Source organism: Zootoca vivipara, chromosome 10, assembly GCF_963506605.1.
Source record: "Zootoca vivipara chromosome 10, rZooViv1.1, whole genome shotgun sequence".
NCBI classification, from domain to species: Eukaryota; Metazoa; Chordata; class Lepidosauria; order Squamata; family Lacertidae; genus Zootoca; species Zootoca vivipara.
The window spans coordinates 57535432-57563316 of NC_083285.1; the positions used below are offsets into that span (position 1 = coordinate 57535432).

The 27885-nt window shown below is 44.3% G+C and overlaps 1 protein-coding gene across 1 annotated transcript in view; it reads right to left on the reverse strand.

Moving 5' to 3' along the window:
* EPS8 (epidermal growth factor receptor pathway substrate 8) overlaps positions 1-27885 on the reverse strand; it is a 125707-nt gene that overhangs the window by 34537 nt on the left and 63285 nt on the right. Inside the window, exons 2-8 of the mRNA XM_035126529.2 lie at positions 22569-22647; positions 16769-16842; positions 12162-12229; positions 8389-8550; positions 7978-8127; positions 3280-3362; positions 1397-1533 (exon numbers count right to left, since the gene is read on the reverse strand). Of these exons, the coding sequence (XP_034982420.2) occupies positions 1397-1533; positions 3280-3362; positions 7978-8127; positions 8389-8550; positions 12162-12229; positions 16769-16842; positions 22569-22630 (736 nt within the window). The 5' untranslated portion in view covers positions 22631-22647. The remainder of the gene's footprint in view (positions 1-1396; positions 1534-3279; positions 3363-7977; positions 8128-8388; positions 8551-12161; positions 12230-16768; positions 16843-22568; positions 22648-27885) is intronic.

Genomic DNA, 27885 nt, shown 5'->3' on the forward strand with positions numbered 1-27885 from the left:
GCTCTTGAGAGAAATAAGGATTTCTGAACAACTCTTGGCACTCTTAACTCGCAGCTGTCAGAATACTTTTGGGGGAAGCCATGACTGTCTGACTATATGACTTTTAGACAACTATATGACTATTAGAAGACATCTAAAGGCACTCTTAGATAAGGAAGCTTTTAATGTTTGATGATTTGTTGTGTTTTTATATTTTGCTGGAAGCCACCCAGAGTGCCTGGGGCAACCCAGTTAGATGGGTGGCATATATAAATTAAATATAAATATAAATATAAATATAAATTACTACTATTAAAGCAGGAATAGGCAACTTTGGCTCTCCAGATGTTTTGGAACTACAACTCCCATGATCCCTAGATAACAGGGCCCGTGGTCAGGGATCATGGGAGTTGTAGTTCCAAAACATCTGGAGAGCCAAGGTTGCCTATGCCTGTATTAAAGCATCATCATATTGCTTTAAATGCCTGGTGTGGATGTTGCCTAACAGAAGCAACCAGTAGTGACTTGGACTATCTGTGAGACTGATCCTGCTTGGACAACAAACTGTGGTTGTTGAAATCTTAGGAGCCAACTGAGTGATTGGAGAAGATTTTCAGAGGTTGAGACCTCACTACTCAGGTTAGCTACCGTATTTTTCCGTGTATAAGACAATATTTTTTCCTTAGAAATAATAAGCAAAATTTGTGGTTCGTCTTACACACAGATAGCAGAGGGGGATGGGTGATTGGTGGCAGCAGCCAGCAGGAGATTGGCAGCGACGATTGAGCGTGTGATTGGTTGCTTTGGCAAGGCCTGCTGATGATTGGCTGCAGCTGCGGCTGCGGCAATTGGGCCGTCGATTCACGGCAGTGGCGAGGTGTGCGTGCAATCGTCTGTGTTTGTGTTGAGTGGACAGGTGGGCTTTTGGCAGCGAGTTCAACAACATTCGGCAATTTCGCCCCCATAAAATTTTGTTGTGGTCCAAAAAAATAGGGGTTGCCTTATACATGGGGGCATGTTATACACGAAAAAAATACAGAAATTGCCCTTCTCCGTGGCAAGAAAAATCACAGCAAAGCAATTGTATGCATTTTTACACAGAAATCAATGTTCAACAGAGCTTCTTCCCTGGTACATGTGGAAAACACTGTAGCTTAAAATCCTCTCCCCAAAAAGAAAGAACCCAGAATAAATAATACGATGAAAGCAAAAGCAGAATTTAGCTCTTCTTGATAAGTCATCCAAACAAATGTGGCGGTTTTGTGTGTGGAGTTCAGACAGCCTTGCCATTACCCTGAGAGGAGGTTTGTCACAGGCAAGGTCAACAAGGCCACACACAGCCCAAGGCCATGCAACCGACAGGCTTGGCAGAGAAAGTTGCTTTGCAAGGTTATCTCATGGTTTCTGCAACACTCACAGTCTCCTTGTTCAGCTGCCCAAGCGGACCAGGCTGCTACGCGGCTTCTGACGTCCACCTGCGTGACTGTACCTGGGGGGACAGGAGCTGGTGCTCTCGGAGGCGGAGGAATGGCACCGTCAACTTTGGAAAGCATCCTAGGTGGGAGACACAGCAAATCAAAAGTGAAATGCTGAGAAAATGAAATCTCTTCCCCCCGTGGTTCATTAGAATACGGCTGGGGAGCAGGGAGAGAAAGAACCCTTATACTCTGAACTCTCAGCTACCTGCCATCTCTCTCCCTCCCTAGAAAGCAGTACAAAGCAACATCAATAAATTATAAATCTGAATCTGAGGAAGAGACTTTCAATAAGGCTGAATATCGTGCATATCAAAACCAAAGTAATATCAGCCGGGGCAAGTCTAAAAGCAAAATAACACACCGCTAAAATAAATGTATTTTTGAGCAAGAGCTGACACACATTTCCAGAGAATTTAAGATAATTTGTCAGCATCTATAAAAGAAGAGATTTCACTAGTAGGTGGGGGAACTGCCCCCTTTCCCAATTTGAAGGCAGGGTGTGATTTTTTTTTTCAAAGGAGTATGACGCTATTATGGAAAGAGACTAAGTGTCCACGAGGAAGTGGGCCATCCCCCCCAAAAAAAACCCAGGGAATGCTCAAGGTTGCAAACATTTCTACACGCGTGAGTCCTGCAACAAAATACTACTGCTTAATCCCACACATTTCTGTTCCTGAGTACCATAATATGTAAGACGTAAAAACAGGGCACTGCTGAACAGTAAGACAACGTAAGTGAAAGCGTTTACAGTAGTACCTCTACTTACGAATTTAATGCGTTCCGAACACACATTTGTAAGTCGAAAAAATTTGTAAGTCGAATCCCATAGGAATGCATTGGGAGAAAAAATTCGTAAGTTGAAGCAACCCTATCTAAAAATTTGTTAAGTAGAAAAAATCCTATCTAAACCGCATCCAATATGGCGGACGGAGCTCCATTTGTAAGTAGAAAAATTCATAAGTAGAGTTATTCGTAAGTAGAGGTACCACTGTAGCTCTTTTTGTTAAAGAATTTAAGCATTTTTAGTACAGAGTATTACACTGTGGGCCGTAACCAACACAGATATCTGTGCACACAACAGAACTTTTTCTTCCTCATCTGTCCCTTGTAGCCCTACAGCCCCTGCAACCTCATAATCAGTTCTGGTGGGCTGAAGCAGGGGCGTAGGAAGGGGGGTGCGGGCCGACCCGGGTGTCATCTTGGAGGGGGGGGTGACAAAATGGCACACTGTGGGGGTGGCACCTACCACAGGGCCTGGACTGCAGCGTGCCCGAGCCATTCGTCTCTCCTGGGAGTGACGCGGTGGTTCGGGGCCCCACGCTGTCCGAGACGACAGCATGGGGCTTGCGTCCGCCAGGCAGACTCCATGCGCGGATTGCCACACTGCCTCTGTGGGCAGATCGCCATGGCACCCCCGTGGGCGGATCGTCCCACCCCCACTGCTCTGGGTGCCAGAGCAGCTAGAAATGCCCCTGGGCTGAAGGACCCTCTGGGGCAGATTTCTAGGGCTCAGAAGGGAGAAGAGGAAATTAAAATCCTTGCTGTAGCAGTGGAATTACCCATGTGGAGCACATAATAACCCTGTGTGTGTGTGTGTGTGTGTGTGTGTGTGTGTGTGTGTGTGTGCAGAGTTCCTGCCTACCTCCTTTCAGGAAGTTTGCCTTGGACTAAGCCCCAAGGATGCTGCAAGCACGCTGACAAAGTTCCCCCTCTTCTCTCGTTTCTGCTGCACTTTGACCCCACTTCTATCGGTGCTCCGCACCCGAGTTCACTGTTAGGAAGAATATAGGATATGATTTGCAAATCCAAACGTATGCCTTACCTGAGTGTTTCGAGTCTCCTCTTTGGCTTCCCCCCTTTGCTATCGCTGATTGCACTTTCAATGTCTTCGTGGATCAAGTTTGCCTGGGCAGAAGCAGTTCAACAGGTGAAAACAGAAAATTTGATAGCGAATATTGCAAGATCTTAAAAGCAGGGCTGTTTTATGAAGATGCTGAGCAAAGCAAAATCCTGCCCAGAGAGCAACACAAATTCAGCAGCAAGATAAGAAGAATGGTTATTTTATTAAATTTGCATATCGCCCTATACCCACAGGTCTCAGGGCAGATGCATAGATCACACAAATTAAGCACATCTAGAATGTGGTTTGCACCATTTATCCAAGTTCTGTTAGTCCCTGTAAGAAGCAAGGAGTTATGGAGAATGCTGAAGCCTCATCCCAGGATCACTGCCAATTTTAATTCAGTGGCGGAAATTCACAGGCTACCAAACACACAGAAAGTAAAGAGCCCTGTATCAGGGATGGGGACCTTTGGGGATGGGGATAACTCTCCATCAGCTCCACCTAGCATAGCCAATGGTCGAACACATGCCAGATTCCCCATCCCTGCCTGAAGCCAAACAGGCTCTACACATCCCTGAAGGGTGTTGTCAGGATGCAAGAGCCCTGGTAGATCTAACTGAGGAGATATCTAGTACATAATCCTGCTTCCATCTTTGGCAGAGCAAATACTTCCAGCGAATGATATTTCTGAGTCCGTCCTGATTATATTGCCATTCGACTTCACTGAGTCCATGGGTTCCCTTCCAAATCTACCATTCTATGGTTTTTTGTGTTTCTCCTCCCTCTCATATTGGTCTCTACAGCCACAGCAGGCGCTGTAACTCTCCAGCCATTCCAACTTCACCTCCAAAGGTGCTCTCCTCCATTGTCTCTTGAGATGGATGGGTGTGAACCTCATTACAGAGCTCAATGCCTATGAGATACAGATTGCTGTTTGCAGCTCAGAGCTGCTCACATGCCAACCACCTCAGGACAGCCGTAATACGTGGGAGTCAATAATCTTTAGGGATGTTGGCTGGCAGCAAGTCAGACTCTGCTTCGAGGTTACTGGCACACCAGCAAAAAAAAATTTTTTTAAGGGTACTCTGCACACAGCAAATCTTCCACTTCCAAGTAAATACAGAACAGCTGCTCCTTAAAAACCGTACATGGGTAAAGTTGCCAATATTAGTCAGTGCTCTTTGCACTTCTCTTTGCAAGCCAAAATTATCACATTCTCATCCAGTCAGGCTTGGAGCGTCACGTTCTTAAAAGTCACTTTTAGCTCAGGGCTGATTAGTCTCTGCTGCCCTGTCAAACCAAGACTCTGAAAGAAGGCTCTGATCATTGTCTCCCTGATTTCCTCGTAACGGGCTCTGGCAGTCATTTTCAAAGTACATCAGCCAGCCAACTCAGGAATTCTTGGGCATGCTCAAGGGGGCCCATTCTGTCATTGTCTGATGTGAACTGTTCATGAGTAGGGATGGGCCTTATATCGTCCAAAATTGGTTTGAAGTCCGCATTGTTATATCGGTTCTGGGAATTGTGACCTGCCAATATATCACGGATCATGGTGTGTGTGTGTGTGCTATGCAAAAATCACAAATCACCGTGAAGCCAGCCAATGCCTCTACATAGCTCCATCCTTATTTCAGACATAGTGAGATATCGGTACATTGCGATGTTTATCTGGTGATATATTGCAATGTTGAAATCTAGGTATTGCATGGGGGGGCATTGTTGCTGTTCATTTTGGGGGTCTTTATTTTGGATCTAACAATTTATGTGGAAATTGTACAATTTGGCTGTGCGCCTTTTGTTGTTTTGTTTATTGCTTATAACCTCGGAGAGGACCTTTGATATAACCAGAAAGGCTATTCTCGAATTCGCAAGGAAGCTAAGGGGCAGGAAACAAATTTAAACGGCTACAATTACAGCTTTGTTGGATAGTTCGGAAGTTGCCTGCTTACACTCACGATTACGATCTCCTAAAACACTGCAGCTCTGACATGTTCTTGGAGCCCACTTCCATTGTCCTGGGAAAACAGATTCTGCTAGGCAGCCACATGGGCCAACCAGACATCATCCTGTTACTATCATTGGAACAGTTCCAGAAGCATCAGATCTTCAAGAGGCCGTACTTTGCGACACATAGAAAGAGGATATAAAGAGCAGGGACTGAAAAAGCAAATGAAGTTCCTGTGAATATGCTCCAGTACTAGCCATACTCAGAGTAGACCTGCTGAAATTGATGGCCACCTGGTTGGCCACTACAAGACCAAGATGATGGATTTGATGGGTTATTAGCATGATCTAACAAGCTCTTCTTAATTTCTTTCTTAATTTCACTGAGTAGAATTTAGCTGGATACAACACTAAGGCTTAAAGGAAAGGAGTTATATATTTTAATCTGTCTAGTACAGCGAATGACCCAAATTTAATGAATGTGGACAGCTGTGGAAATCTTCTGCGAATATCCAACCGCTCAAGACGCACACTGGGGGATGTTTGACAGTCACCATCTGTTCCCCAGTTTTGGGGTGTTCATCAGTAAATGCTGACAAACACACTTCGGTGGTTGCCAACATTCACCAACGTTCCTTGGAGTTTGGGGACACTTGGATCAAGTTTGTTCACAATATATATTTTTTAAAAAAAATAGAAATCCAGCAACAGACAAAGGCTGCAGAACAAGCATTCCACCCCTAAGCAAGACATCTCCCTTCAGTAGTTTGCAAAAGCATCTTATTCAGGAGAAAACAGAATGTCACCTCCAATATATGTCCAGTTGATTCAGTGTGGCAGAGTAAACTACCCAAGCAATTTACATGGATACCCTGAGGGCAAAGCAGGTGAAAACATTACTGTGGCAGGAAAATGAGCTCTGCCTGCAGGTGGACTGAGCGGCTCAGCTAAAGGTCAGTTCACACTTTGGCCCTGTTTGGACTCAATCTCAGTCTGAAAAACCATGGCTTGTTGCATAGCTAAGAAATCTGGTACCTTCCAGGTGTTGCTGGACTACAAATCTCATCGCCCCTGACCAGTGGCCATGCTGCTTGGGGATGATGGGAGCTGTGGTCCAACACCTGGAGGGCAACAGAGGCTGATGTGCTCCGAGCGGCCTCTGGCTCATGTCTGCTGGAAACAGAATGTTGTCCCAGATGGGTCTTAGTTAAATAATAAATTAGGCAATCCATTTACTACTTTACAGCACCTTTCAGAGCAAAACAACAACAGTTCTCGAGGCAGTTCATAATTAATAGTAATAATAATAATAATAATAATAATAATAATAATAAATTTTTATTTATACCCTGTCCTTCCTGGTCCAGAAACCGAGCTCAGGGCGGCTAACATTGATTAAAAACGACTTAAAAACAGCATAAAATACAACATAAATGTAGCATCGCCAGGGATAACTGACCAAGTTAGTCCTCCTATGGCCAGCAAGGAGACCAGGGAAGTTAGTTAATTTATTGTTATGGTTCTTGACCAGCACACACATTTATACATCAAACAATCCAATATACAATTTAAAATATATACAATAAATATAAACTATAGCCATTATAAAAATTATTAGATAATAGAAATTATCACTACTTGGGAGGGTACATATATAAATAATATGTCTAAACTTTCACCATTTTACAATTATTAGATAAAAGCAGGTATCACTACTTGGGCGGGTACAGCTAATAATGGCACTGGAGACCAGGGAAGTATTTAGATGTGGGGACCCAGAAAGGTTTCTTCATAGAAAAAGGGAAGGGAAAAAGGAATGGAGGGTCAGGGCCCTGCGGAAGGAGAGCAAGTCCCGCAGGGCCCTAGTCTCATGGGACAGAGCATTTCACCAGGTTGGTGCCATCACTGAGAAGGCCCTGGGCCATGGTGGAGGATAATACGGCTTCTTTAGGGCCCAGGACCCTTAGGCTGTTATTATTCGTGGACCTTAAGGTCCTCTGCTGGACATACCAGGAGAGGCAGTCCCATTCAAAAATCAAATCAGAAAACCCAAGTCACAAGGTTAAAAACATTGCATCAGCAATCAAATAGCTGCACTTGTGGGCTTCCAATAGGTATTTGGTTGGCTGCTGTGAGAACAGGATGTTGGACTAGATGGGCCTTGGGGTTTGATCCAGCAGGACTCTTCTTGCATTCCTAACTAAAAGCATTCCTCATGAAAAGCATATTTAACCCCCTAGGTCTTCTATCTAGACCAAGGGCGGGGAACTCGAAGCTCAGGGGACAATTGCAGCCTTCCCATAGTCCTCTCCTCAGACTTGTTGCATGAAAAAGAACATGAACTTATGATATCTGGGTTTGAGGACTGGATAAAATATTGGTTTATAGAGAGCGAATTGTTAGGTGTGATCTTGGAGTGGTTGCTTTGAATAATTTTCTATATATAGCTGACAGATGAAGAATCGAAAGTTCTCTCTTTTTTTTCTTCCCTTTTCTTTTTCTCCTCTTCCCTCCTTTTGGTTTGTGTTCTATTTAGATTGGTTTCTTTTATCTGTGATACAAAGACACTGGATATATGATATTAACCTTTGTATATTTTCTTCTGAACCTTAATAAAATCTATTGGGGAAATGAAGAAAGAATGAAAGAGCAGAGGAAAGGTGGATGTGGATAAGCCCTAAGGCAAGCAAAGTTAAAAGGCCAAGCGCCCTCAATTGCTGTCTTTTGCCTTACCTTAACTTCATCGCACTGGAAAAGGTGGAGATCTGCTTTGCTTTGGGCAGGCTCTTTGCAAACTAAGGCAAGGATGGAGTCGTAGCTGCAGGAGCTCATCACAGCATGGCAGTGTTGGATTGTGCTCAGGGGAAAATTCTCCAGCTCATTCTGCAAAGGAAGATTTGATGGTAAATCTTCAAATTATTACTCAAAGCCACTGAATCAAAGAACCCAATTGCGTGGAAGCTCAAGAAGCTCCGTGACTTATGAACTATTGCTCACACAGAGAGGACTGTAAAGCAGTTATTAAAAAATGATACAATACCCTGAAAAAGAAAGCGGTTTCCCTCTAGCCCCAAGACAATTTCTCTCTTCCCCAGCAACTTTGAAAATACGAAGGCATAATGCTTAAAAGGCTTTTTATGATACCTTTGATTCCAAGTCCACCAGACTGACAGCTTTGTCATCCACTTGGAGAATCATATCTTGTGTCCACACTTTGCCTTTGGCATCCAGCAACTTCAGTTTCCTTATGCCGTCATCTACCGTGATCATGGCCTCTTTCCGATCCAAGACAAAAGTAGTCAAGTGCTAAGGGAGATGAGGAAAACAGATTAAAAATGGATACGGTTTTGAAGAGGGGCTAGGGCAGCGTTTCTCAACTGCTGTTCCGCGGCACACTAGTGTGCCGCGAGACGCTGGCTGGTGTGCCGCGACGTGCAGCGACGAGAAGGGCGATTTGCATTGTCACATTGCAATGACCTGCCGGAAAGCAATATTTGGCAAGTGTTTCTTACAGTCATAATTATAATATAGGGCGGCACAGAGTTAAATTTTTTAACTTTTTTAATGGTGGTGTGCCTCGTGATTTTTTTCACGGAACAAGTGTGCCGTGGCCCAAAAAAGGTTGAGAAACACTGGGCAAAGCAGGGGACAGATACACACACGAACGAATAATGTTTTTTGTTTTACTTTAAAATACAAAAATGTAACCCGCCCTTTACCCTAAGGGCAGGTTGCAACAGCAGATACGGAAAACAGGAAAACATTAGAACAAAATACTGTATCAGACAGATAATTTCCTAAGATCTGCAATTTAGGTGCCAGCTAAACAGGCAGCGTGGAACCATGGTTAGGGTGCTGCACTAGGACCTGGGAGACCAGGGTTCAAATCCCCACTTGGCCATGATGCTCGGTGGGAGAATTTGTGCCAGTCACCAACTCTCAGTCCAACCTACTTCACAGGGTTGTTGTGAGGATAATATGGGGAAGGAGAGAACCATCTAAGTCACCTTGAGCTCCTTGGGGAACGGTCATTTGTGTGTGTCTGTTTCTGCCAGGTTTTTTAATACAGTGTCTACATTTAAAAATCCAAGTGCGGGGAAAAAACCAGGTTTACATCTGGAGTTGAACAACTTATGCGTATCAACAAACTGTTGAGCTGAAGAACTGAAAGCAACCGATAAATCAGCTTCAATACATGATGAATGACTATAATGCATAGAAGTCATCTAAAATTAGTAAGCCCTCCTAGAATCAAGTGCTAAGGTGGCCAGGCAAGCCTCTTTTGGGAGGGAATCTCAAAAACCAGGAGCCACAACTGAAAAGGCCCTGGACCTGCTTCCATGCATCTATTTCCCAGACTGTGGAGCCACCCTCAACAGGGCCTCCTCCATTGCCTCTGTCGGAGGGCAAAAGACGAAAGAGAGGCAGCGTTCCTTCAAACAATCACAGCACAGGCTTTCCGGAGTTTTAAAGGTCAAAACCAGCTCTTTGGAGTGTGGAGCCTGGAAACTCACTGGGGTTTAATTTGAAGTGTGTGGGAAGTAACATTTACAAGGCCCTCATTACTATTTGTGCAGCCACTCAGCCCAAGGTGAGCAAAGAAGGACTTAATTCATTTTCCGCTGCACCTCTGCTTGGCTTTCCACACACTCATGAGCCTCTCTGCTTACTTCCTTGACCAAATACGTGCACCAGAGGCTTAGAGTTAAGCTAAGGGGTTAACTCGGAATCATCGACAGGATGGCAGCCCCATTAAAAAGACTCTGAAATCCTAGCTCTGTGTTCGCAGAGAGCACTAAATCAGGGTTTTCCAAAAGCCACCCCTGTTCACTTGCTCCAGCTCTCTCTTTCGAAGGCTCTTCATTACTTGCAGAGGTCGACATCTGAGGTGCTAAATGCAATAAGGCTTATTTCTGCCTTAAGGAATGTTTTTGAATGGAGCCGCAGGAAGCTTCCAGCCTAACGCTACGCCCCAATCGTTACAGAAAAACTGCAAGGTAAAAATGTTACGTTGGATGAAACTGATCAGAAATCATGTCCTCCTTCAAAGAGGGCACGTGTTGTGGTGCGACCTGGCAACTGAACCCTGTGTTGTGGGTGGGTTTGATTCTATAGCCACAACACCCTATTGGTAGGTCCCTTGAGGCTGGGCTGAATCAGGCCAATGGGACACTAGCCAAATCGATCAAGGGACCTATATAGTCCCATGCACGTGACTCAGAGTTTTCTCTCTTGGTCACTGCATCGGAACACCCGCCCACCTCTCCCTATTTTTAGGGCTTGCACGCTTGACCTTGCTATGCCGTCGTGTATCGTCTGTCATTGGGACAGCGGCATGGCAGGAATTTTCCCCACTTGGCTGATTGGCTGGTGCCATTTGGATTTCGCCTGCCACGTAGCAAATTGTCACAACTTGTAAGGTTGCAGATAGGCTCTGGTTCAGGTGATAGGGATGGGGGAACGCTCTCGCCATCCCTATGCAAAGGGTATTCCGTTAAAGGAATCCAGGGACCCAATGGTTTGGTCAACCCTGCGAGGGGTTGTGCCCGTGCCTGAGTCCAGGGGGACATCTGGGTGGTGGACATAGCATGTCCCCGGCTTTCTGCCATTCCAGGTGTTCACCCAAGGCTGCCCTATGGTGTGCCCCAGGTCAACGCTACCTGCAATGGTGCAGGGAGCTAGTCGAACCAGAGGCTATGCAACCACTCACTTGCTGTGATCAATAAAGTGGCCTAAATTCTGCCAAAAACCAAACCAAAAATTTGAGTCTTGTCTGAATTTATTTATAGGGTGAGGTTTAAAGGTCTAAACACGCAAAACACAATGAGTTCCAGAAAATGTGGCATACTTCAAGCATTAATTTAAACAAAGGGAGCGAGTCTCCTAACTGTGGCACCACCACAGAGAAAGCCTTGCTCATGTCTCCAGGACCTTAACCACCAAGAGGCGTCTGGAGCAAGGCTTTCTCAGCGGCTTAGCAGGGGTGATATGGCTGTTGTGAGCTCCATAAGGGTTAATGGTCCTTACGTCTTAAGTGTTCAGTGTACGGCTGTTTCTGCTCACAATCAATCAATCAACCAACGATTTGATTTGTCTTCCCTTTTCTTACTAGTCTCTCTAAAACAGATGGGAGGCAGGCTGCAAGTTAGTAAGACAAAAGCAACCAACAAGCAACACTTGTTTAACTTCCGAGCACAGTTCAAAGTGTTGGTGCTCACCTTTAAAGCCCTAAATGGCCTCGGCCCAGTATACCTGAAGGAGCGTCTCCACCCCCATCGTTCTGCCCGGACACTGAGGTCCAGAACCGAGGGCCTTCTGGCGGTTCCCTTGTTGCGAGAAGCCAAGTTGCAGGGAACCAGGGAGAGGGCCTTCTCGGTGGTGGTGGTGCCCGCCCTGTGGAACGCCCTCCCAAGAGAAAAACAGCTACCAAATTTTTAGAAGACATCTGAAGGCAGCCCTGTTTAGGGAGGCTTTTAATGTTTAATGGATTATTTTATTTCATTTTTCTGTTGGAAGCCGCCCAGAGTGGCTGGGGAAACCCAGCCAGATGGGCGGGGTATAAATTATTTATTATTATTATTATTATTATTATTATTATTATTATTATTTTCAGGCTGTCCTTTTCCCTTTGGCACACAGAATTCTTCTCACTTTTTCCATCCTTGCAGCCGGGTTGTGGTTAGTCAGTGCCTTCAACCCTGAGCTCCCCTAGTACCTAGTTCAAACACTCCTTCCATTAAACAGAACAGTCTGTATTTATGTTGGGGAGGTATGTAAATGTACAAGTAATTTAAGTCTGACGGTTAATCTTCAGGCTTGTCCAGCATTGCAGCTATCTCCATCAAATCCCGTAAGTGAAAATTAGGTTAATAAATATTGTAAATGAAATAATACAAATAAATCTGTAGAATTCTTACCTCCACATGGTACTGTGATGTCTCAGATATGCTGCTGGCACTATCGCGGGCATAATTCTTCCTTTGCTCTGTTTTTTTTAAAAAAATAAGAGGGAGAGGGAGAGGGAGAGGGAGAGGGAGAGAGAGAGAGAGAGAGAGAGATTTACCATCTTCATTTTCACATTCCAGCTTACTCTTTGCACAGGGTATGTTTAAAGTGCCATTTATCCTGAGATTACCAGCCTTCAAATACATCTCCATCTGCAGGGAGCTAGTTGAACCAGAGCCTATGCAACCACTCACTTGCTGTAATCAATAAAGTTGTGGCCTAAATTCTGCCAAAAACCAAACCAAAAATTTGAGTCTTGCCTGAATTTATTTAAGGGGGAGGTTAAAGGTCTGAACATCCAACCGAGTTCATTTTTTTAAAAAAAGAAGAAGAAAGCATTATATTGTCTAAAGTATTAATGTACCACTTTCATTACAAAAGATTGGAATATAACACAGAAGAAAACAGATGAAATATCGAAAACCATAAAATCCACCCCACTCATTCAACACACTTCCACACACTCAATCCCCACACAAATTACACACACACACAGCCCACACCTGCACAGACCTGAAAAGACAACCCCCTTGACTCTTGCCAATAACCAATTCTTCTCCACACATACCTGTGCCCATACTTTTGCCGAGTGGCAAACATAATTTGCCATGATATCAGAACTGGCAAACCATTGTTTCGTTTGCCTTCCATTCCAGAATTGGAAAGCAACCATTTCAGTGGGTGGAGCTAATTTCCCCCTTTCTTCTAGACTGTTGGGATGACTTTCAAATCTCATTCATTGCAGTGTCATTTGTCACTAGCATACACAACACACACACACATTTTCCTCTAATATAATGTGTTTGGAGAGGAGCACCCTTCAAAGGATAGCTGGGTTTTAGTTCGCATATTGGTTCGAGAAGCGTAAATTAGGTGGTTTCTCATTAAAACGCAAACTAACACCTATTGCAGACGCTAGAGGAGCAGAAGGGATGGGGGATAATTCTGCCCCTCAGAGGGTTGGATCTGAACCAATGGAACTAAGGAATCTTTAATAAAAATAAAGGAGACTCCAACTAAACGTTAGGAACAACTATTCAACTGTGGAATGAATGGTCTTGGATTCTCCGTCATCAGACGTTTTTAAACAGGCGTTGGATGGCCATCTGCCAGGGATTCTTTAACTGTGATTCCTGCATTGCAGGGGGTTGGACTAGATGACCCTTGGGTTCCCTTCCACCTCTCCAGTTCTGTGATTCTGTGAATACACCCATCATTTTTACAGGCTGAGCAAATGAGGAGTGTGGAGAGAAAAGGACGACTCATTCATGTAAATAATTTGACTAAGGAAGGTGTTAGTATGGAATGGGGGGGGGAAGGGGGGGAGACAGTAAATTGCCAACATATCATGCAAGTCACAAAGGGGAAAAAACACTGAGGAACAGGCTCAAAAGCATACTACTGAAATTCCCAATCGTCTGCTCCAATGCTAATGAGTTCATTATTCCAAAGAATCACTGCAAGAATCCTTTGATCATTTCAAAATGTTGACAATATCTTTTTTTGCTTTTGCAGCATTTCTTTTTAGGGGAAAAAAACCTGCTTTTTTTTAAACATGCACGAACACACACACAGCAAGCCAACTCTTTTATCATTCGCTACCTTTCTTGGTTTTCTGCTTGGACGAGGATCTGAAGAAATAAAATCCATCTGCCCCTGACAAAATATGGGGATTTTTAAAAAAAGTAGTAAAATCTAGATCAATCCAACACCGATTAATTATTTCCATTCAGGAAGGTGACAGGGCAATAGTGCTCACTGATGGGATTTCAACAAAAAAAATGGGATGACGCACAGCGCTAAAGGGAGGCGGCGAGGAGAAGAAAAATGCCACCTGGCAGAAAGAAATATACACACACAGGAGATTTTTTAAAGGATCAGTTCACACACTCTGCAGAAATGAACCTGTGCACATTATTTAACTTTATTTCTATCCCAGAGGATCTTCAATGTGGTTTGCATTTAGAAACAAAATGCATCTGGTGGGGACTGCAACAAAATGTTGCAGTGTGAAGCGAAGAGGATTTCAGACATTCCATTCTCTCCTCTGTCTCTCCCCCGCCCCGCCCCCCCCCCCAGTGTCAGCATTCTGTGGCCAGATCTGCCCTTCCACAAGGAAGACAGAAGCAGAGAATCGATCCCCCTTCTCCACAATCTCCTTTTCCTCCTTTGGCACACATTTGATTCCCTCGCCGTGCAACAGTCCGACTGCCTCTCTGCTGTTGCTCTTGTGCTTCTAGCAATGTGATCCTCACCTTATATTTTGCTTTCAATTCATTATTTTCTGGCCTTCCTTTTGCCAAAGTGTATGTCCCTTTGTTTCCTTGAGCAAGCCAAAACATGATTCTCCCCCACATGACTTATGTACCAGGGCCAGGTTCAAAGGTATACAAAGCCCTGAATGACTTAGGCCCAGGAGAGACATCACATCCAAGGTCAATCACTGAGATCACTCCTGGTGATCACTGTGTATTTTTCTGTTGTGTATCGCATCACCCTGGGACCTTCAGATGAAGGGCGGGATACAAATTTAATTAACAACAGCAACACCCAGGGGAGAGTTATTAGTGGTCCCCCACAGGCTAGAGGTTGTGCTTTCCGTGTCGTGGGCTGAAATCTGTGGAACTCCTCCCCACTAGAAGTCAGACAGGATCTGTCACTGCTGAGTTTCAGGCACCTGGTTAAAATCATTTCAGGATGCCTTCCGAGTCACGACTGCTTCTCTGACATTTTCATTTTCATGTTCTCATTTAAATTTCTGATATTTCTGTTCAAATTAGGTTTAATTTATGTTTTAGATTTCATATGTTTTTCCCCCCAAATGCTTTTTATTCATTTTCCACAAATTCATATAACAAAAATACAAATCACAAAATACAATTAAAACAAATTGTTTTATCGCGAATCATGATGTGGTGTGCGTGTGCACCCATGCTATGCAAAAATCACAATGTGAGGAAAAGCATGAAGCCAGCCAATGCTTCTCTTGATTCCGGCAGCCGCTGTTAACTCTGCAGGCACAGCTTTTCTCCTGCGGGGGAGCAGCGAATCACAAGAGCGGGCCAAAATCACAATGTGGGAAAAACTGTGAAGCCAGCCAATGCCTCTACATAGCTCCATCCTTACTGCAGGCGTCGTAATATACTGGTATATCATGAGGTTTGGCTGGTGATATACCACAGTGTTGAAAACCAGGTATCACCCAGCCCTGGCCCACGTGAGGGCATGAGGGCAGGGCCATCAACGTGCCCAGTGTCAAGGCACTGCACAAATGAAAGGCTTTGCTTGCTAATCCTGTGACACCCCCTTCTCACAATTCATGGAAGAAGGGGGCTTCAAGATCATGAGGGAGGGAGAATTTATTATTATTATTATTATTATTATTATTATTACAGTGGTACCTTGGTTTAAGTACACAATTGGTTCTGGAAGTCTGTACTTAACCTGAAGCAAACTTTCCCACTGAAAGTAATGGAAAGTGGATTAATCCGTTCCAGATGGTCCGCGGAGTACTTAAACTGAAGTGTACTTAACCTGAAGCGAACTTTCCCATTGAAAGTAATGGAAAGTGGATTAATCCATTCCAGACGGGTCCACAGAGTACTTAAACTGAAAGTACTCAAACTGAAGCGTACTTAAACCGAGGTATGACTGTACTAATATTAAACACCCGCCCTTCACTCTAAGGCTTCAGGCTGGGTTGCATCATTAAAACACAATTTAAAAACAGTTTTAAACAAGTACAAAAATAAGAGCTACATCTCCAGCACCCAAACCCAGAGGTATGCTTTCAGCATTTGCTAGAAGCTGTATAAGGAATGTAATTATTATAATAGATGTACCTTACAGTTCATGCACCTTACAGTGTGTTTGTGTGTGTGTGTGTGTGTGTGTGTGTGTGTGTGTGTGTACCACAGCTTAGGAGGAGCCCTCTCTTGGGGGCTATGAGGGTTACTAGGTGGGCTCCTTAAAGATCACAGAAGCAATGTCTGCAAACACTCATTAGAGAAGTGGGTGGTTTTTTTGGCAAGGACACACGCATGATCTTCCAAGGAGGCCATCTTGTATGAGATGCCCATGAATCCTCAAGTCTTGTGAATGCAACACCACCCACTCTCAGACTGTGGGACAACCCCAAAGTCTGGATTTCCGAGGACTCCTGGGCACAGGGAATCCCTTGATCTCCTAATGTGTTTCAGCATTTCCGAGCTCCGGAAGCACATGAAGGCACAGAGCAAAAGACTACAGTGAAACCAGAGCTGCCCAAATTCATTCTATGCCTGAAGCAAAAGTCTGGAGAACTCCTCAGCCCTCTGGAGTCTCCATCACCGGCCTCTCTCCCCCAGGAAGATGCTAGTATTTCTACTTTCAAAGCAGATCGGCAGATAACAGCACAGATTGCCTACCAAGCAAGGGAGAGGGGCTTTAAATATTCTCTGCGATAGATGTCTTCCACCAAGCTTAATAAGGAATTCATACCCGGTGGCATTATCACACACGCAAAGCCAATGAGTCTTACCGTACAAAGCTTTCGCACTTGTCTTCGACGCCTGGTCCCTCTCGCTTTGAGAAAATGTTGGGGATCCATATCCACTGCAAGAGAAGGTACATTGTTTGTGCGTGGTCTCCTGTGACAAAAAGCCAGTCGGCATACCTTATAAAGCTAAAAATGCATACAGAGATAATGTTTGCACTGAGCACAGGAACTTGAAAACTCCTGGCTTTCATGTTTCTGGACCATATTGACAGCAAACGTGCTTGAAATAAAACCAGGAGGCCTACTGATGCTTCAGAAAATAGATTTCTAAGAGGTGGAGATTTACTGCCCCACACAGCTCTGCTTTCTCTATTCCCCAAGTGGCTAGCTAAAGAAAAATAAATTATGCAAAGCAATTATTTTATGTGGAGCTATATTTATAACACCTACAGCCTCCTGTCACCCATTCAAATCCCCCGCTCTCTGTATCTCTATTCTTTCATCCACTGTTTTTATTTAGATACCGCCCTTCATTCAAAATCAATGAATGGTTCACCAATAAATATATAAAATACAAAACAACCAATAAAACTACAACAAAATCTGGCAACGTCAAACCAACAACAAGCAAGATAATGCCATCCAGAAATTCAAAAGGTTCAGTAACCCAATTAAACAACAACAAAGGGAGGATTTAAAAAGCCCATGTGGTGATTACTTGTTATTTCATATATGCCAGTGGGTGTTTCAGCTGAAGTGGTTGCATCAAGTGATTCTGTGCGGCTATTTTGAAAGCCAGCATGGTGGGGTGTCCTTGTGCAGGGAGGAAATCAATGAAATAAATGCACACCTGTTATAATAAGCACACTAGTATCATTTTGCTGGTCACAGATAATAGAAATGTCTCATACAAATCGTTCTCTTCACAATCACCTGTTTTGCCACTGCTTTGCTTGAGCCACAATTGTCACCCGATATTTATATCCTGCTTGTCCTCTAGGGAGCTCAACTTTGCAACCCGCTTTATTTATCCTCACAACAACCCTGTGAGGTAGGTTACAAGTTATTGTGACTTTTTATACAGGATCTGATTCTTACTATTAGTGTTTGATGTTTCATTATTATTTTTCTGTATGTTGGAAGCAGCCCAGAGAGGCTGGGGCAAACCAACCAGATGGGTGGGGTATAAATAAAAGTGATGGTGATGATGATGATGATGATGATGATGATGATGATGATGGTGATGGTGATGCTGACAGTGACTAGCCTAAGGTGAGCATCATGGCTGAGTGGAGATGTGATCCTGGTCATTGGCCAGCAATCCTAAGAGCCCTGCTAGACCAGGTCAACAACCCAACTAATCCAGCATCCTGCTCTCACAGTGGCTAACCAGGTGTTACGGGGAGCCTGAAAGCAGGACCTGAACACCAGCACTCTCTCCACCTTCAGTTCCCAGCCACTGGTATTCAGAGGAATCCTGCCTCCCACCCACCCCCACCCCCAGTGGAGGGAGACCTCAGGCATCCTGGCTGACAGCTACTACATCACACTAGCTCTATTGCAGAATCACAGTGCCTGTGAACAGAATTCAGAGCAGCAAAGAATTTTCCCATCTTCAAAATGGTTATAAAGGTGGGCGAGAGCTACTGGGAGTGGGATGGGTGGGGATGAAGAGAAGAATTTAATCTTGACTACTAAATGAGAAGTGACAAGGGTGTCTGGAGATGACCAGGATCTAGAAAGCATGTCCAAGGACTTCTGTCGGCCTGTTGGAATTTGTGACTTCTTCTTCGAATGGTCAGGCAACCGGTGCCACAGACTGCTTTTGACAGTATCCTGTGTTCCAAAAGCTGGGGGAGACCAGCTGCTATTTGAGAAACTCAAGCCCCCTTTGGACGTGTGGAAGTAAAGTCATGCCACTCCTTAGTTTTTGGTTTACATGTAGAAGCAGAATTCACAACGTCACCTTTGACATAGGGGGCCTGTGTATTGGGTCTAACATACCAATATCTGAAAGCAAGCAAACACACATACGGAGGCTACAGAATGTTTTGCATGGTGCTATGGATTTTGGGAAACTCACATTCACAGTTATTTACAGTGTCAATTTCCAGCAGCATGCTCCCAGATTTGGAAAGCTTCTCATGGGATTTCCAACCCGTGATCCCAATTTAGTAAAGCCTATGGTTTGCAGTCAGCTAAATACATTTATAAATAGTTTTGATGTTACTTATTCCAGCCAAGGCCAAGCATCATTTATTTGAATAAATGTGCTTCTAAGCAGCTTGCAAGTTTGTCTTATGACTGGACTATCTAAGGCTCTCCCCTTGTATTTGTGTGTGCCTGTTTTGAGAGCACAGCTTTTGTGTGAATCAAATTTTATTGTTTACAGCTAATGCTTGCTACAGTGTGTGTGTGTGTGTGTGTGTGTGTGTGTGTGTGTGTGTGAAGTATGTGCGAGTATATATTTGCGTGCACATAACTTTGCTAGAGCATGCACACACACACACACACACACACACAAACAGACACACATCCAAGCTCAAAACCAGAATTGCAACCTCAGATTGCGGAGTCTTTTAAGAGACAACTTTCACCCCTTGCTTTTTCTATTAAAAAAAAAACACAGAGACATAAATTATGCATGGCTTTGGCTTGAGCAAACAACATCTGATCTATTTATAAATCTATTTAGATTACTACAAATCACAGAATCTCCTTCTAGATGAGGGAGGAAATCCCATTAGTAGCTTTCCAAGGGTAGAAGGTTGCCCCTGGCAATCAACAGCATATAGCACTATCAGCCGCTACCCATTCAGTTGTACATAAACCAATAGGACAGCTGTTTCCAAAGGGAAATTAGTTTTCTGGCCCTAATAGAGATCAGAAAAGTTTAAAAGTCTGAAGAGTGACCTTCGTTAAAGTAAGGATGGAGCTGAAAGCAGCCATACCTGAACCTGGGCCTGGAGTGTGTGTCGCCTAACCCAGAGGCCAGTTACTAAAACACAGAAGTAGAAGCTGGGGGCTGAAGGCAGAGAAACTGAAGACCAGCCCGCACCACTCTCCTGATGATGAAGTGAAGGTAGATGCCCAGGCTCCTACTATTTATGCCAGTCCTGACCAACTCAACGGCTTGGTGGTAGCAGAATGCATGCATTGGATATGCAAGATCCCAGGTTCAATCCCCATCAGCTCCATTTAGGACTGGGAATACTCCAGTTCTAAAACCCTGGTGAGCCACTATCGGTCAGTGTGGACAATACCGCTGTCAGCAGCGGGGTCAGCAACAAATCACACGTGAAGCTAACTCTTTATTAGCAGAAACAAAGTCTGCTCAGGAGTGCCGGGCCTGGTGAGCATTGCTGCTCTTCTCAGTAGGCCTTGCCCCATGGAGGTTGAAGGTCCCCACCTTCTCACAACTGCCTAAATCTCCTCCTCCCCCTAGTCCTTCCCAAGCAATCTGAGACTCGGGTGCCGTGCCTGACTTTGCTCCTCCCTCTGCATACCTCTTCTGGTTCTGGAGACAGGGGGAGGGGAGCTGGTCACCGCAGGAGAGAGAGACACCCGAGCTGAGCTTCTTCTCCAGCCTAACTCATCTCTGCTTCTTGGACTCCATCCTCTCCTGTTTCAGCTTCTGCTTCTGGACTTCTCTTCCTCCCAGGCTTCGCCCTCTTCTCCCTCTTTCCACTCATCATTGTTCCACCACCAATTCCTGGGCTCTGATCCTTTGTCCACTGAGGGTCCACTGAGCTGATGCCTCCCACCATTCCTCTGGTCCATGACAACTGAGCTATATGAACCAAGCAGCTTCCTATATCCCCAAGTAATGAGTGCATAGAGCGTCTGTAAAGAACAAATATTGACTCTCATCTATAACTGGGGTGGGGAGGCTGTGGCCCTCCGGATGTCGCTGGACTACAACTCCCAGCACCTCTGATCATTGGGGGCTGATGGGAGTTGGAGTCCAACAACATCCAAAAGACAATAAATAATAATAGTAGTAGTAGTAGTAGTAGTAGTAATTTACTTACTTACTTACTTACTTACTTACTTACTTACTTACTTACTTACTTACTTATACCCCACACATCTTGCTGGGTTTCCCCAGCCACCAAAGATTCCTCATCCTTGATCTATAATGTCCCCTGTTATTGACTACCCTCTTCAACAGCTATTCTAACCACCAGTCTTTGCTCTCTCTTTAACTTCCTCTCCACAAAGACTCTTCATGACAGGACATCTGTGAAGTAGGAGAAGTAACTCCGGTCCTTTCAAGTCAAAAGTCTGGATCCTAAAGACTGAGAGGTGATTCTTGCGGATGCCACTGGACCTCCACAGCCTGACATGTGCAAATCTCTCTGAAATCTTGGGATAACTTCAGGAACAGCTTCCAAGACAAAGCAATGAGCTTTTTTTGGGGGGGGGGGGAAATCCCAGGAAAATTGAGTGCACCCACAGAAGTCTCGGTGCACGACCAGAGATTTATTGGGATCCCAGCAGGAAATCAAGCGAGGGCTTCAGAGACAAATGAAGCCGACTGCTATGGTTCTGTTTACCTTCAACATTGCAGTCTGCAGCCAAAATGTTGACACACATACCAACAAATTAACCTTGGTGGAGCTGGGTGATGGGTGCAGTTTGTTGACTGTAAATGCTCCTGCACATGGCATGACAGAAGTTTGCAAGATTACACATGGCATGGAGAGAGTAAAGCTTCCCCCCCCCTCTCTCCAACACTAGAACTCAAGGGCATCCAATGAAGCTGCTTGCTGAAAGATTTAGGATAGAAAAAAGAAAAGTACAATGGAACTCACTCCCACAAGAGGCAGCGATGGCCACCAACTTGGATGGCTTTCAAAGAGGATTAGACAAATTTGTGGAAGGGTAGGCTATTGGTGGCAACTAACTATATGACAACTACGTTCTGCCTCCATAGATGGAGGTAGAGATGCTTCTGAACACCAGATGTTGGAAACATCTGGCAGGGGAGAGTGTTGGTGTGCTAAGGCCCTGCCTGAGGATTTCCTGCAGGCATCTGTGTGACCACTGTGAGAACTGGATGCTGGATTAGATCAGCCATTGGCTTGTCCCACCAGGCTCTTCTTAAGTTCTTAGGACTGGGATAGGTACAGTTCTCTACGAGCTTCATCTAGGAACAATTGTGCAAGGACCCAGCGTTCGACATTTGCTAGGTGCCAGGCACATTTTGCACCTGGCTATCGGCCACTTGCGACCAAGTGAAGATGCCTGGGTGCAAGGATGGTGCCTGAGGTCACCATCATCTGGAGGTGCATGCCTGGGGATCCTTGGATCTTGACTGTTTTCACACACCAGCAACACATCCTAGATAATTCTATAGGTTAGATTTTGGCTGCACGATCAGAATGAATTTCAGGAACCAAAAACTTGTATTGGAATGATTCAAGTTTGGAGCCGTCTGGCCCCAAAATGGCAACTAGGCATTCTGTTTGGGCTACTGTAACCCTGGATTAAGGAGCCCCTTAGCACCTAGCTTGTGTATCTGAGGTTCTAGCACTGCAAGGACCCTAGAGCTTTTGTTGCATCTAAGTTTGGGATACACAGGAAGCAACAAAAACACTTATAGAGATTCACATTATTGAGGTCTGATTTGAAAAAGGTATTCGTGCATCTGCAGGCTGGTGCACTTATTATATCCAAGCTCATATGAAATTGATCTTATGTCTGAAATGGCAATAGCTTCCAGGCTGAAAATGAAATGTTAAGTCTCAGAGGAGACCTTAGGGCTTCTTCTTCCTTTTATTTTATTTTCGATGAACTTGGGTGGCAGAGAGGGGTCATGTTGGTGGGATAATATACTTACTTTACTTGAGAAGAGTAACTTCCATATGCACTTGGGTGGGTATTTGAAATATGGCCATTCATTCTGATCAACACTCCCTCTGTGGAAACAGGAGAGGAAAAAGTCATTAGGGCAACCAGTACAATAATGCTAACAAACATTTAAGAAAGACTGCAAAATATGCCATTTATGACTAGCAATGGATGAAATCTGTCAATTCCAGCTCTCAAAGTTTCTTATTTTCCCAGTCTTAAATTAATTTCTCCATATTTCTGCAGCAAAGAGATTTTTTAAAATACTCGTGAAGATTTGTCAGCTTTTAGAGTGTCCAGTATTTCTCCAAATACATGCAGTTCAGTATGTAGTTTTGAGAAATGTACACAATCAATTTTCCTTAATATAATGCATTTGGTAAATTATTTTCACACACACACACACACACATACACATGTATGTATACAGACACACACAACCCCCTCTGAAACATATGCACATTTGGTTGGAAAACTGTATCACAATTTTTGGAGGAGTGCAAAGTTCAAAGGTCAGCAATGTTTTGATTCATGTTTCGATTCAGGAAGTACAAACTAGCTTAGCTCCCTTTAGAATCAAATTTCTCCTCCATCCTTAGTTAAGATAGTGGAAGAAGACTGTTAACTTTACCCATCCTCTAAAAACAAAGAATGCTATTGTTAAAAACATCTTCATCATCCAGCAAAACAGCAACCTCAAAAAATCCTGCACAAGGTTATCAATCCGTATCATCTGAGTAGATCTTTGGTTTGAAAGAAAACGATCTGTGCACCAGACCTAAGAACTCTGTACTGGCCCAGGAAGTTCCAGAGGCGACTGCCGCAGAATCCATTTCCTTGTGAGGAGAGCACACCAAAATCTTACGGAGCTTTTCGCTCTTATCAGTTTTACAAACGTACCAATCCAGCTTGTGGGAACAGGCAAGCATGCAGACCATACAGGAATTTAAAGCAACATCAGCTCCCCAAAGCAAACAGCACATCCCTCAAGGACTAGAAGATCATCAGAACTCCTCCTTGTGAGCCACTGCAAAGTCATATATCTCTGGCATCCCTTCGGCTTGAAGCACTGGAAATCTTCAAGCAGTTTCTCCCATTCTCCCAGGGCAAGTGGAGCATAAGAAGCTGCCTTTATACCAACCAGATCAGATTATGGGAAACCTGTAGCCTTCCAGAGGCTCTTAGACTACAACTCCCATCCCAAGTGACCATTGGCTAGAGTTGATAGGGGCTGAAGTTCTGAATCACCATTTCTCTATATCTGCACTAGAATGTAAACACTGCAACTGCTGGTACCAGGCAAAGGAAAGCTTTGCACTTGCTGAAGTTTAACAGACACCGCCCCTGACCCTAGCTTACGGACATTGCATTAAAATGAAGCCCACTGTCAAAATACCATAACATTCTCCATAAATAACCACACGTTGGATTTTCCAAGACCTTTTTTTTGCTCAACGTGGTGCTTTTCTGCATTTTCGAGGCAAATCCATTTAATCTACTCCAGCATTGCGGGGGGGGGGGGATCTTTTGGGTCCCCTCCTAGTTCTGCAACTCTAATGCATTATTCCTGAGTACAAACAAGATTTGCCACTTTTTGTATAGGCATTCAAGCACAAGTGTTTCAGGCTCTCCCCAGGTTTTTCAAGGGGTGCTGGGAAATTGCACAAAAGTCACAACCAAGTCTCTTCGGAAAGCCAGAAGCAACTGCGGCCAACGTCGGTCAAGTGTTGCTGAGCAGGAGTCCTGTACCTGCCCACACACAAACACCTTATTTATAAAGCAGATGTTTTGGGGAAGTGGCATGATTTTTTTTTGCCATTCAGGCTACAAGCACATTTTCATGAGCAGTTGACCTATTGCAGTTTAAAGTATTCCTTGAAGGGCACTTAAAATTAGCAGCTTCCTCATAGGCCTTTTGTCTCTCTAACTTGCTAGGCAGATCACCTTTCTGCTAATTAGCTGTTAGAATTTTTGCAGAGCTGTATGAATAATGAATCATCTGGAGTTTGAAAGAACAAAACTGTTTTGTTTGTATGAGGAATCTAGAGTTTGGGGTTTTTAAAGCCTCTCCAACAATTAGGAGTGAAAGTTCTGCATCGCCATACCCTTCTGCTCTCCTCGCTGGCAGACCCCCTCCATCACGGTGCACAGATTGCACCAGATCTTAAAGTGAATCATACACAAATGCTTTTATTGGGATCCTTTTCGGAATTTGTATAGTGCCTGGCAGAACACTGGGGCGAGAGACCCCATTCAAGCAAGCAAATAAGGCAGCATTTATTAACTGGTCAGGGCAAACATCAGCAGTGCAGCTGACAGCACAAATGGAAACTTCGCCCTACACAACGCCCTACTGTCTTTTATTCACTCCAACCACAGGCTCTTCAAGACCCTGGATTGAATTTTTCAGAGGTAACACCAACTCACTACCCTCTTTGAATTCAATGTTATCATCCATCTTTGTTTGAGACTCTTTCCTGCCATGTGATGCCCCAAATCTTCCTGACATGGTCCACGTGGAAAGCGTTGAGGCATTGCTCTTGGTGGTTGTCAGTTGCCTGCAACTCACTTCCACAAAGCAATGTACACAGCACGCAAACCTTGCAGACCTTCCTCTTGGTATTGGACGTTAGTGTCACGTTCTCCCGAACCCTTTTGGAGAGGTGAACCGTTGCAGTAGCCTGCCTTACCAATACTCTTGTCCAGCTCAGCGTGGATGGAGAGATTTTTGGTTGTGGTGGCGCCCAGGTAGACAAAACTGCCTACCACCTCAGTGGTGACCCAGGATGTTAGTTTTCGTCAGGCTGACGAAGGGTGGATAAGTCTGAGGTTTAAGCACTCATGTCTCTCCAACAAGTAGTCTCCACCCAAGCAGGGAAGAGGCATCAGCTCAGTTCAAAGGCACATCTCTCAGGAAAAGCACTCAAGCAGGGTAGAGCCTAGGGAGAGTCCTGGGGGTTGAATCTGGCCCCTGGGACTGAGCGCTGTGTACACAAACCCTGCGTGCATTAGAAGACAGATGTAGATATAGATCAAAATGGTGAGATATGAGCATCCAAAAAGCTAAGGGCAGGGCTGGTACTCACAAGGCCTGCGACATTCAGAGAAAGAATTTAGCAAGGTCATATACCTTGTGTAAGTTGGTACAATTATGTCAGTTAATAGCAGCCTTTTTGTGTTGTCAGTGCAGCTGAGCAGGAGGTCTGTTCTGTTCTGCTGCCGTCTGCCTCAGTGTTAGTCAGAGTCTGTGAGAGTCTTTTAGTCTTGGGGATAAATCTATGTAATACAATAGTAACATAAGTAATACCTGCCAGCCTCATATATACACATTTAATCTAACAAGTGTGAGGACACTGTGTGAAAAAGTTATTGCTATTTAAATTTTAAAGAAGCGTCTTGCGCAGTTTTTTTTATAGGAGGGAAGAGGGAACGAACATAAGCATTAAATGATCCAGTCTGTAGCTTTCGCTTAAGCTTTCTGTTAATGGGAATTAAATATAATTGCTAAACAAACTAACATTTATTAAGTTTCGCAAGTGTGAAACAGGAAAGATAACATTCAGCTAATTTGTTCTTCCTAACTAAAATCTAATTCCTACATAAATGTGTAAGGAGGAAACGGGACAAATATGATGACATGGGCTCGCTTGAAAAAGAGCCAAGAATGGCCTCTTGAGTGGACAGTCGGTGGCAAGACTTGGCTTAGAGCGTAATGCCAAGGTTGCGGGTTCGATCCCGTATGAGACAGCTGCACATTCCTGCACTCCAGGGGGTTGGACTAGATGATCCTCAGGGTCTCTTCCAAGTCTGCAATTCTATTATTCCTTCCATAAAGCAAACTAGCAAACTACACACGACATCAATCATGTAGTTACCAATTCATGTTGTAGGAGGGGCCCAATCTGGGTTGGAACCAGGGAGGGGCTGTTACCCTTTGGATTCCACCATAGTCCTGATCTGAATTGGGGCTGTGGCACTTCTTATTTGTGGGGAGCGGGGGAAGCTCCTCTATGGAAGCTTTTCTTCAAAATAGGCACACAATCTCTTGGTCGGAACACCATCGTGAATGAGCAGCTGCCGCCACAGATTGTTTTAATATCAAACTGAGCCAAAACTCGGCGATATTTACCCTCTGTTTAACCTGGTTGAAATGTACAAGACATTGGACTGTGCAGCATTGTTCTGTAAATAGCTCCATGCATCACGAGGATTCGTAAAACGGAAGGTGCTGCTCTGAACTTCAGGACAGCAAGAGGACAGCCACACGATTGCCAGAAACACAGATCAATTATGAATCAATCACCTCTGCAGTAAGCTTCAATATTTTTTCATCTATCCCCTGCGAATAGCTAGAATTACCATCCTAGAAAGGAGGGAGGGAGGGATGCCACCTCCTAAAGAAGGAAATGAGAAAGACCCCATTTGTGCTATAGGTTTAAAGCAGTACCATTCCAGTTTAAACACTCACATCTACTCCCAAAGAATCTTGGGAACTGTAGATTGTTATGAGTGCTGAGGGGCCTCCCTACAATTATCAGAACCCTGGAGACACTACAACTCCCAGGATTCTTTGGGGGGAGCCATGATGGCTTAAAGTGGTATGATACCACTTTAAATGCATAATATTAATAAAATGCAGATTTGGCCCATCACAAAAGTGTTTCCAGTGCCCCCACTCCAGTGCAGGGTGAAATAAAAGAACTGGCTCCAGTATGTTCAACCACTGTGTTCTGGAAGTTTCTGATCTGGAACAATAAAATATTTATGAATCTTCCATTTTAAAAATCCCGGCTCGTTCAATGCCACAAGCCACAAGGTTATACTACCTTTGTGCATAAAAATTGTGTCCTTGAATGCTCCTCGGACAGGTAACATGACCCTTTTAAAATTCATGCAGCCCTGACCAAGCCAGGAACTTGCGGTCAAAGGCAGCGCCTTCCTGCTCACAGCTTCGCTTTCCAGCACTTCATGTTCTTCTGAGGTGAAACTGTCCTTGAAGTTCTGTTTGTTGTTTAAATCCACTGGTTTCTGCAAGGAACTACAGGTAATAAAAATGCCCAGGTAAAGTTTACGGGGGATCTTTCAGTTGCTTTCCAAACTGAGTGGTGCATTTGTTCACAACAAAGCTGACTTGCGAAAAGAAAAGCCCATAATAAATAGTGCTGTCTGGTTAAAGCACTTTTAGTTTATTAAAAATTGCCACTTAGCAACTGACCAACTACATTTAAATATCTCTGCATATAACCAGGAAGTAATAAGCAATGAAGGGATAGGTAAAGGTAAAGGTACCCCTGACCATTAGGTCC